The 12,500-nt window shown below is 44.9% G+C and overlaps 1 protein-coding gene across 1 annotated transcript in view; it reads right to left on the minus strand.

Moving 5' to 3' along the window:
• tyw1 (tRNA-yW synthesizing protein 1 homolog (S. cerevisiae)) overlaps window positions 1-12,500 on the minus strand; it is a 34,379-nt gene that overhangs the window by 3,660 nt on the left and 18,219 nt on the right. The window contains 3 exon segments of the mRNA XM_060075808.1: window positions 1,904-2,014; window positions 11,278-11,298; window positions 11,300-11,417. Coding sequence (XP_059931791.1) covers window positions 1,904-2,014; window positions 11,278-11,298; window positions 11,300-11,417 — 250 coding nt within the window.

Here is a 12,500-nt window from a genome sequence, read left to right on the forward strand (position 1 = left end):
AGAAAGTTTCCTCCTTCGAATGGAAATGTGTTGCGGGATAAATGATCATAGAGTTATGTTCGCAGTACATTACTATGAATATTATTATCTATTATTATATCCTTTATCACTATCAGTCATAAGTCTGGGTGTGAAAGGTCAAGCTTATTGCCGTCTGTTGCCACGATAACCGTAGAACGCAGCTATTATAATTGGGGCCTGAGGAAAGGCGATGGTCCTAAATCATTTGGGGAGAGTGGCCCCATTCCTCGTACTAAAGACATAGTTTCAAAACTTTAAAAGTATCTATTTTTAATCAAAGCACACCATCACATTCCTAGTACTTGAAACGTAGTTTCAAAGCTTTTAAATATGTATTTTTAATCAAAAGTGCACCATCACAGCCCCCAAAGAACCAAAATACAGGAACTCTAGTGTGAACAAAATGTCTCGAAATCTTGAAAGAATAACTTTTCTCTCGCACACCAGGACATGAAGAAGGGACGGACGCAGCATAAATCCAGCCGTGTTATCGATTTAACAACATGGGAGATGTCTGCGTTTGGCACAGGCGCAGAAACAGCATATAATTAATGAGCCTCCCCAGTCAAACCTGGACATTGAGCTCTTTTTATCTTTGTCAGTCGATCCGGGTGCCAGGGAAGATTTTAGGGGGAAGGAGCTATGTCACACAACATAGGAGCGAGAGAGAGAGAGAGAGAGAAAGAGAGAGAGAGAGAGAGAGAGAGAGAGAGAGAGAGAGAGAGAGAGAGAGAGAGAGAGAGACAGAGACACAGAGAGAGAGAGAGAGAGAGAGCATGCCTGTGCATGCATGTGTGCGTGCGTGCGTGCGTGCGTGCGTGCGTGCGTGCGTGCGTGTGTGTCTGTGTGTCTGTGTGTTTCTGTGTGTGTGAGATGAGTAAGTGAGAGAGATTTTGTTTCACATATTTCCTCATTAGCAGGTGAACAAACACATAAATGAATGAGTAAATACTGGAAGGGAGGAATTTACAAACGGCTTGATTTGAGTTCCAAGTCCCCAGTTGGCGGTTGATTAAGAGGTTCTGGGGTGTGTAGGATGAATTAGATCCCTGGTGTGGAGCAATTAATTATGCTTTTTACTCATTAATATGCAGTTAATATTAATATAATAAACTTATACTGCAGACTGATTAAATGAATTATCAATATGAAAATTATGTCAGAGAGGACTTGTTGAGTGGATGTTTCAGCTTTGTCAAAGAAAAAAGAAAAAAAAACATTAGACAACAAAAGAGGATCCAATCAAAGAACACCCTTGGACAACACTGCTGCGAAAGTAAGTGTCCGGAAAGCATGCTGCCGGCTCATTGGCTCTCGACAAACACATTAACGAGGTGCAAATGAGATCAACATTAGTGTGGTCCCTAGACACACTGCGGAGCAGACAGGATGGAGAGAATAGCACATTAAAATAACTCAACGGGGAAGAGAGAGTCCCTCAGATACAGAGGCATACTAGTTGGTGCGGGGAGGGAGGAAGAGAGCAAAAAACAGAGAGCAAAACAAGATGAGAGAGAAAGAGGGAGAGAGAGAGAGAGAGAGAGAGAGAGAGAGAGAGAGAGAGAGAGAGAGAGAGAGAGAGAGAGAGAGAGAGAGAGAGAGAGAGAGAGAGAGAGAGAGAGAGAGAGAGAGAGAGAGAAATAGAATGACAAAGAAAAAATAAATAAATAGAAAGATAGAAAGAAAGACAGAAATATAGAAAGAGTGAAATAAAGAAACACTGGAACAAAGGGAGAAGCGAAAGAGAGAAGAAGCGAAACACAACACAACTGAAGGGTGGAGCATAAGCCTAGGGCGTATCAACCACATCCGCCTTCATTCTGCACCTACGATGAACTATAAGGATGGCGGGATCAGGGAGACGGTCACTACAGAGCCCTACTTTGACCTCCCTGAAGTCTGGCTGGCCCGAGGCCATGGGTTCAGAGCAGGCGGTGAGTTCCTCCAAGGTCCAGGCCTTCACCAGAGTTAGTCTGTACACCGTCCTCTGCCTCTGGATGGGGCTGAGGGCAGTGGTGGAGGTGGTGGTTGTGATGGTAGGAGCAGGTACCCCCAGTCAGGAAGGATGGTTGGATATTTAGAAGAGACAGAATGCTAAGGCCCAATCCCATTTCTACCCCTTACCCCTTCCCATTACCCCTCCCCCTGGTTTTGGGGGAGAGGGGTAAGGGGAAGGGGTAAGGGGTAGCAATGGGATTGGGCCTAAGAGATGGTAGAAGGAACAAGGAAGGGGTTCCTTGTTTCTCCTAAAGGGCTACTTTGCACAATATTCAGTTGAATCAGTTCTATAATTCATGGAATGGGAGATTGGGCCCGCTGTTTTTCTGAGCTTTCAAACGATGTGCTGGTACATTCAAGACAGGATTACTACTCTTACTCATCCCCAAGTGCAATTTTAGCCCAGGAACAAGAAGGTAAACTTTCTCTCCATGGGCGGGGGGAGGGAAACCATCACCATTGATTAATACTGTACTTCAAACATGATAGTGTGTACTGCAATCGTGATAGTAATACTGTCTACTACAATTGTGATAGTAGTAGTGTGTACTGCCATCTTGATAGTAATAGTGTGTACTGCATTATGGATAGCAATACTTTGGACTATAGCAGTAGTTTAAAAACTCTCTTCCTCTCCCTCATCTCAAATGCAGGCAAGAGTTTAAAAATACTCTCCCAAACACATTCAAGCGCGTACGCGCACACACACACACACACACACACACACACACAGAACCACGGTTCCGCTCTCCCCGTCTCCGTCTCCGTCTCCCCACACAGCGGGGAGGAAGGTAATTGGCCAGTGGAAGGGAGGAGGTGAGGTACTTCAAGCTGCCTCTGCCTCAGATCCAACAGGGAGCCGTGACCTCATCATCCCCCCCCCCCCCCCCCCATACACCCACACCCCCTTCCTCCCTCTCTCTCTCAAGTGGGCAGGAGGAAGGAGAGAGAGAGAACAGGGGGGGGGGGGGGGGGGGGGAGGGATTTGGAGAGAAAGAACCAAACAGGAAGAGATGGATGAGAGAGGCAAGGGATGGAGAGGTCAGTGTATGGGCCCCTACTGAAGGGCCCCTGGTTGTGTTCCATTGTTTAATACACAGACCACGTGCCACCCCTCAGTCTGTTTGGGGTCTTTGGGGGCTCAGCTGTATCCCCACATTTTATAAGGCCTGCATTTTTGCACATAATAAACATATTTCGTAGAAATTCGATCAATTATATCAGAATAAATACTTATCAATGTTGCCTAGACATTCAGAATAGAAAAGTCACTACTGTAAATGTTTCAGTTCAATATGAATTACAGGTAGAGATGGACAGATTCAGATTCAGATTTTATTTGTCACATACACAAAAGGTAATGCAAAACCATCATATCAAGTCCTAAACGTTTACATTCTGTCGACATGTGTGTGAACCAGTGGAGGCTTCTCCATTGAGGAGAGGGAGGAAGATCCTCCCTAACATTGTTGAGAATAAAAAATGTAGATTGCCCAGACTATTGTAATGAATTAATGCCCTTAAATATGACTACTTTATTGCCTTTGAATATATAATGTTCGTTTCCCTGGGTAAAGGGACATTAGCACCCCCTATTGCCTTTTGACAATTACTTCAGGGAGGAACGTCCTCCCTCCGCCTCCGTTGACTCCCATTCATTTTCCCGAAAGTACTGGCGGCCGGTGGATAACATGGGTTTCAATGGGAGAGAGGAGGAAAGTCCTCCTCTGAGTGGGTGGGACCTTAAGGGGTCTGATTCGCGCAAAAATCTATCCGTCTGCGCTATGAACCAATAAGTAGGATCCCTGGATGTTGAGCAGTGTTGCCAGATTGGTCTGATTTCCCACCCAATTGGGCTACTTTTAACCATGTCGGTGGTGGTTAGTGAGGTCCCCCCCTTTCTTTTGAGTGTTATTCTGTTTTGATATGCTTTGTAAGGTGACCTTGGGTGTCTTGAAAGGCGCCTCTAAATAAAATGTATTATTATTATTATTATATTATGTTAGGCTGGAAGAATTATCATTGGGCGGGAAATCTGCCCAATCTGGCAACGCTGTCGATAACAAACCCGGTCTGCGTTGCCGCGGTGCTCAGTCTGAGAGACGCAGAGCAAGTGAAATCTGCGATAGCGAGATCCTAAATACACAATGGAAACATTGGAAACGGAGGACATTTGTTAACGTCTTATTACAAAAAGCATTCCATTCATTCAGTTACAGTGCTAAGTTAGCGACCAAAGAAAGAGGTAGACCACTTCCCAAAATCAAGGTCTCCAGAAGTAATGGCAACGTCAGTGTTGTGAGTGCTACATGGTTTGCTAGGTACGCAATGACTTACTGGTAGCATTACAAGAAATTGTAACTGAAAATAAACATAGCTAAATAACTTCAGTCAGTGAGGGCAAAAATAGGCCCAATGATAGGCCCAGATTTTTTTATTTACTTTTACAAATCAATAGTAGGCCTGATTTGACTAATATGCTTTGCATCCTTTCCTTCTCAAATTACAGTGATGCCACTGGTGGCTTTGTATACATTTTGTTCACATAACTCCCTCCCTTCTATTTTGTAGTTCACCAAAACACCCTGAAACAACTTGAGTCTCACATTCTTATGCCACCATACACCAACAGTGCAAGCAGGCCAATGGCAACCAAGCGCGCAGTCCTTCCTCCCTCACTTTAAAAACGACCAGCCGCCACTGGTGTGAACATATTACATTATTCCTATGGAGTACTCATTTTCTTTAGCCGAAGCTTCCAGCAGAGGAACTTAATGTACAGACGCAGTCACACACTTGGATGGGGAGCTTGGCACGCTGGAACAAGGTTTGTTAAAACATAAAACACAAAATGGACGCATCCCTTCCAATATGGGTATGAACTATGGCGGGGCCAAGCGCAGGGCAGCTAAATTTACGGTTGTTTTTGTTGGTCGGTTGGTTGTGGGCCTCTTGGCACCAAATTCGACGTGCTGCGTTTGAAAAACAAACTGCTGCTCAGCGTTCCAGCCTTGACCGTGTGTCCCATCCATTACAGAGGCAATGGCTCATATCTGCTCTGCCTTCATTGTAGTCCTTCAATGCATCAGGGAACCTCACAACAATGACCGTGACCACACTCTCATCCCCATCGCCTGATGTGAGCCAGCGCTTGGCTCACGGCAATATGCCGCTCATTACAATGTTTGAATCGTTTCCTCCGTCTCCCCGATAAGACAGGAAGAGGGAGGGCTGTTCTATGGTTCCTGCTGACCCAGGGAGATTAATATGATGATGAAAACAACGGAGGTGTGCATCAGTGGAGAGAATAGAGTGACAGGACAGTTGACCACATCAGGATGACTGGATGTGCTTAATAAACATACATTTTTAATAAAACATTTTTTAATGATTTATTGAAATAAAAGTGGTTATTGGATTCCACTCCGATTTTTGTCCCATCAGGTTGTCCCCTCAAATATAAATTATTTCTAAATAAATTATGTGATTGAAAATACATATTTAATAGAAGTCAACTCCATCGTTGCACATCCGATTCCCCGATATTATGATTTGGTTCCCCACTAAGTTGTAATGAGATATGGGCCCTTGCTTTCCCCCAACCTTTCAAACTTCCTTCCTCACTCTTGGAACACATGCTTACTAGTCTGTAGCCGTTAAAGGAACAGAGTGAAATACAGCCATAATCTTTGACTGTATCCAGACCTTACATAACTCTCTGTCTAAAAGGGGCCAACATGCTCACTAAAGGTTAACTGGAGCACAGCGGAGGGTCTGATTAGATGCTATAGGCCGCGCTACAACAGCTCCCAAAACACAACACAACCGCTTTTCTTTAGAATCGATACGCTGGCCTCAATCTTCCTGGTATTAACCATAAAACACACTCCATGTCACTTAAGCTCGGCGGCCCTTGAAGTGATGTCTATCTCTCTCTTTGTTCTATCTCTCTTTTAACACCCTCTCTTACTTTTATTCTATCTCTCTTTAAACTCTCTGTCCATCTCCCTTTCTTTCGTTCAATCTCTCTATTAATTCCCTCTCCCCCCTCTCTGTCTTTCATTTATTCCATCTTCCTCGATTGTTTCTCCCTCTGCCTCACTCTTCCTGCTTCACTCTCTATTGTTGTCTTATTTTATAACAAGCAACATATATTGTTCTCCAGGCTGTTAGATAGAGACCTACAGGACTGTGTAATATAAGAATATGATACGGTATTGCTTTGTATGACATCAGCTGAGACATTAAATCCATAAAGGGCATCGTGGTAGTAAAGTGTTATGGGCCTGTTTACTCTGTGATGGATGGAACTGCGTGCAGTGGCTGAGGTGACCCCACATCAAACGTCAATATGCGTTTTGAGGACAGCCTATAGTCTGACGGCTTTCCCAAGTTCCCTCCAGTCTCATCCCACAGAGCCCTCAGCCCCTCTGACCACCTCTGCTTATTGAGTATATTGTACCCTTATGTGTATGCCCAGTGTTGCCAAAGTTACCTCGAAAAAGTAATCAGATTACTGATTACTAGTTACTCATTAAAATAGTAACTTAGTTACTTTACTGATTACAATTGCTTCCCCCCCCTGTCAACAACTGGTCTTCAACCCCGGTCAACAATTCTGTGCAGGGGGCTGGTATGGGGAATTCGGGGGGGTAAGTACCTCTTGTATACAGGGCCCAGAATTTGGTGCTACGGCCCTGGGTGCACACACTGACACACGGCTTTCAACCGCTTCCGGCAACTTTTTAATGCGTAGAGAAAATATCACCGCGCGCTTTACGGGGCGATCACCAGACGCAGCTCCACACACACACACACACACACACACACACACACACACACACACACACACACACACACACACACACACACACACACACACACACACACACACACACACACACACACACACACACACACACACACACACACACACACACACACGCACACACGCACGCAGCACAGCGCGACTAATCCGCCGCTAATAACAACTGGTGACGCGGACTCTGGAGAGTCGAGGTCGACACTCGCCTCTGATAGATTGAAGTCTTTGGAGACTTACGCTTCACATGCACACGCACTCTCACACAAATAGACAGACAGACAGACAGGCAGGCAGACAGACAGACACACACACGCCACTCCATCGCTCTCAACGCCAATCGGTGATCAGGTAAAACATTTTTTAAATAGTAACGCACAGTGTCTTTGATGAGTAACTTTAATCTGATTACTGGTTTGGAAATAGTAACGCGTTAGATTACTCGTTACTGAAAAAAGTGGTCTGAGGCCAGTAACGCGTTACTGGCATCACTGGGTATGCCCATCTGGCCCCTATTGCCGTCCTAACTATACCTGGAAGGGGGAGCCCTCTTCTGTGCCTGCTCTAATTTTGGTGTGGAGAGTTTTGGTGTGACCCTAACCCCATTACTTAGGGTTAGGGTCAGGCTGTTGTATAGTGTAGGGGCCTGTGAGGTTCTGTGGGGGTGTAACTTTGATTAAGGGCTAAAAGGGTACAATTGACTTGTCTTGACTCTTAGATAGTCTCCTCATGGCAGACGATACACATTCCCCTTCCTAACTGCGGGTGAAACAGTCCCCGCAATGCAGACCTTACTGGACAGCAACTGCATTTCTGTAACTGATAACACACATTATCGGAATTCATTAGTTAGACAAACATGCTCATCGTTGTATATTCATGCAGGGAAACTTAATGCGTGTAGCAATGAATCAATGTTTTTTTTCAGCATTGACCGACGCGGTAAAAACAGCTAGTTTGTGGCAATTAAAGTGTATGACCCCTTAGCAAGGATTTACACTGTGCCCGTTAGCCGTTCTCATTAGCCTGAGTGCTAATGGATGTGTCCACCACTTACAGAAAAGGGCCGGACGGGAGGCAGTGTGCTCATTGCGCGCCACCAGAGTGCAGGGTTACCCAGCGTCGAACATGCTCGTCCCGCTGGTCGTTTCGCTGGTCGTCGCCTCACCTGGCCTGTCTTCGAACAATGGCTGGCACGGAGAGGTGATTTAGAGGTGGGGACTGTAAACAGGCTGTGGGAACATGAATTACCTTTGCTGCTGAAGGGTGATAAGAGGCTGGGAGTTAGTGATGTCGTAACTTCTTTGTTGTCCTGTTTTGCGTGTTGCTGTGTAAGGATTCCTTTCGGCCCCACGGTTTTGACCTCCATAAACATGCCTGATATAGTACTTGCCATGGATGCCTAAATGCCTAGGTCATTTGGAACTAAGTTACCCAATGCTCATATTGCGGCAGCTAGTGATGTCAAAGTCATTTAGAAGTGTAGCACATGTACATGTGCTATGACAGTAATAAAGAGTCTTCATGTAAAGATTCTTCTCCTTCTTCTATTTATTATGCATAATATGTTTGTGTTCTTAGCATTGTGGGGTACTTATTGTGTTTGGTTACTTAGCATGTTAGGGAACTTAGCACGTTGACGTTCTTAGCATTCTATGGTACTGCGTGCTAAGAATGCTAAGAACGTCAATGTGCTAAGTACAGGAAGCTAGTAGCGAGCATGAAGGCTAGCAACAACGTAGGTAGGCTAGCGTGTAGGGTGGCTGACATGAAAGGGTAATTTGGCATATAGATAGGGTACTTGAAAAAGTAATCTGGGTAGATTAAGGTTTAAAACATCTAGGAAAAACATGAATGCTATAGTTGGTAGCATAAATGGTGATAGTTTTCACCGGCAACCTTCGATCTGTATGAAATTGAAAGGGGTGTGGACGTTGTGGAGGCTCTGTGCTACAACAGACCAGTCCATTAATCCTTCAGCAGGCTGGCTCCAATATTCTTCCAAATACCACCATGCCAACCGACACGCCTTTTAAAGAAATGAGATATCTTTGGAGGCCCTCGTCCCCACAAAAGGGACAACGAGAATCCCAGTTCCGGTTATCTTTGATGTGAGATGGCCTGAAAGTAGCAGCATCACGATGTCATCGGGTAGCAATCTGTACCTGTGGTCACATTATAAACTGGCTCAACAGCAGCAGAACTACACCACACTTTATTTCTATCTGACATAGTTAGTGGTGTGAAACCATTTACATCGTTAGACAGGTTAGGATGTCGTTTTCTTAAGCAGATGAGTTCGCTTCCCGAATGGGGGAAGATAATAAATTAAAGCGATGAGGCAGGCAAAATGTATTAAGCAGATATAAACTGAACACTTAATTAAGAGTGCCAAGGGCCAACTTTTGACGCGTGTGTGTGTGTGTGTGTGTGTGAGTGCGTGTGTGTGTGCGTGCGTGCGTGTGCATGTGTGTGTGCATGTTGGCCTCAATGTGCCATGTTCAATTTCCTTGATCAGACAGTAATGCCCGATTGCATAAAGGATAACGGCAACTGAATTTAAACCTGCTCACTCCCATTAGATAACACACAACGGCTGACCCTGGGAGTGTTCAATGAATACACACCTTAATTGATGATTAATTAGATCAACCTCAGGTAAGGCAAAATCGATTAAAACAATACAGTACGACTGACTACCGTGTCACGGAGAAACGCTCCATTGATTTCTACTTCTTCCGGCCGCTCTCAGCTCTTCAAACAGTCTTCCTCGAGTGCAGTATAAATAGAGAGGAATCATAAAGATGTTAGAAGCACAGGAGCGTGCAGGGCCACGGCACCTGACCAGCCGCACAGCGCCGGCTGCCCTCCTATGATTTGCACACCTTCGCCCTGCAGGTGAGCAGAACCAATCAGAGGGATATACTGTGATTGTGCTGAGGCTGAGGGGAGAGAAGTTCTCGAAAAAACTCCCTGCCCTCTGCAACACAAGGTCACCGGCGGAAGAGCCGGCTAACACACGGCCGAGACCAGACCATCCATATACCCCGGCAGACTCTGCTTCCCCTCCACTATGGACGGGTGTTTGTGGCGGTTACGTTGAGGGTATTTATGGAGTGAGGTAAGGAGATAAAGTAAGGTAGGCGTTTGTGGGAAAGCAGACGCAGAATTGTTAGCATCTGGGATGCCCTCTGTTTATCAGATGCCTCTGTTTATCAGACACAGAATAAGAATGATTTTTATTGCCAGGTAAGCTTGCACATACGAGGCAATGAGTCATGATGCGTGGCTGCTTAAAATAAATACAAGATGCTATTTTAGGAAACGCAACTTAAGAAGAGAAGATGATGAATGAAAATGGGATGTTTATTTTCAAATATTAAGATATATTATAATAAAATTGTAGAACCTAAATCTGAACTCATATATATATATACAAAATGAAATGATGAATAACGAGGTTATAAAGGCGCAGATTTTACTTGTCTTTTCCCAAGGATTCCACCTTCTTATCCAACTGGAGGGGGCCAGATGTCCTCTAGCCAGCCCCCTGAATCTACATGCCCAGCCTGTTGATTTAGCCTGGTGGCCTGATCCCCAGCCGGAGATGATGGAGTGAGTCAGCCTGACTCTGGGGCTACAGCAGCAGGTAATCACAGACAGAGGAGCAGAGTCCTTTATGAACATGGGGGTGGGTATAGTCTAAAGGTTAGGTTGAGGGACTTCCAACAAATAAGGAACTGCGTTTGAACCTCGAACCCCACACTTTTTGTAGGCAATCTTTAGCAAGACGCCCCAACCCCTAACTGCTCCTAAATGGCTCTAAAATTAACAGTAGTTAACATAGCATTAACATAGTAATAGTAAAAGATGTGCCTGTTTATTGTACATTTCATTGTTATATATTATATCACCCTCATTGGAAACCTACAGTCTGGAACAGGATAGATTAGTAGTTCAAATGTAGTGTCTCCAAGCCCAGAAGGTTATGGTTTCAAACCCCAATGTCTGCAGCCTAACCTGCAGGCATGGGAGACTCAGACACTCTCATACCTACCTGCACCTCAATGACACGTATCCAAAATCAACCACTTTAGCATCTGCTAAATTACTAGATAGTAAACAGTAAGGTAAGTACCTTTTCTATCCCTTCGACTATCAAGTCTGCAGTCTGGAACAGAAAAGTGTAGTAGTTAGGACATCGCAGCCTAAAAGGCAATGAGACAGAACCCTAAGGGCCGCAGTCCAATGACCAACCCCTTAACTGCCTCTTAATGACGCCTATCCAAATTAACTAGAAGAGACGTGGGAGAAAAGCATCAGCCAACGACTACATAGTAAACACTCAGTTTTGCAGTTGGTGCATTTTGCATCCATCTGGATACAAACGCCTGTAGTGTAGAAGCCGGGGCAGCCGGGATCAGACGAGCGCTAACCTTCTCCCCAAGGGCCTTTGGGGCTGTCTAGGAAGAGCGGCCAGAAGTCCCTGAACAGGGGTCGGTCCATCTTCTTCAGGCTGTCCTTTATGATGGTGTCCTTGCACACACACAGCTGGACCACCGGAACCAGACTCCTGGACCACACGGCGAAAAGAGGGGAGACTGAAAAAGGTGTCAAGAAAACCATCCCAACACTGTTCTGTGTTTGAATGACACATCTTTGCATGGATAGAACACGCACTCATGATAAATATGAATGCTGTCAAGGTCAAATGTCATGAAGCGCTTTGAGCCCAGAGCACATATGGCGCGAATGCCGGTTAAAAAATGATTGTGTGAACGTAACGGAAATGTAATCAGATTGTTTTTAAATAGCAAGCCACGGAGGATGCTTGTAGGTGGGCTGCACTCCGTCGCTCGCTTCGCATAGGACTCAAGTCGCTTCGTATAGGACTCAAGTCGCTTCGTATAGGACTCAAGTCGCTTCGTATAGGACTCAAGTCGCTTCGTATAGGACTCAAGTCGGTTATGGATGCTTTGGGCTCGAGAGTGTTCAAACAGTGTTGGAACTGTTGGCAAATCGTTGATGGTCATATGTCCCCGAACGTCATAGCAACAAAACCAGTTTACGCTAAGGGACAGACACACTAAAAACATCAACGTGTGAAATGGATGATTGTTTGCTTTGAGGCAAAGACGAGACATTTGTAATAGAAGTCAGAGGAACCACATTTAGGGAAAGCTATTCAATAATATTGGACCATTAAACCTCATGGTGTGTTAATGGTTGTACTCTTTTGGTTTTGTTCGAACACTTGAGACAAACAAAGCACATTATCAAGCAAGCAGAACCTCCAGGGACATGGGAAACCGTTCATGTTCACTATCAAGCTCATCGCCACAGACAGAGAACGATAGGGTTATATCATGGTCGAAATGCTCATAAGCTGAAATTGAAAATGGAGTACGTCAAGAATGATGAGAATGCACAGGACAATATTACACATGCCCTCATGCAGGAATGATGGAGTATAGTCCACCTGCCTTGCAAAAATAAATGGCTTGTGTCTTTCGGCTAGGTCATAAACACAGATAATTGGTCATTTTTAAGGCCGGTGAACACAGAGAACAGTTTAGTCAAGTTTATGGCGTCCAGAAAGATAACCCATTATGTTATGCTACCATAATGTCCGTCTGTAATGGCACCCATTACACTCCTA

Source organism: Gadus macrocephalus, chromosome 16 (genome assembly GCF_031168955.1).
Source record: "Gadus macrocephalus chromosome 16, ASM3116895v1".
Classification (NCBI taxonomy): Eukaryota; Metazoa; Chordata; class Actinopteri; order Gadiformes; family Gadidae; genus Gadus; species Gadus macrocephalus.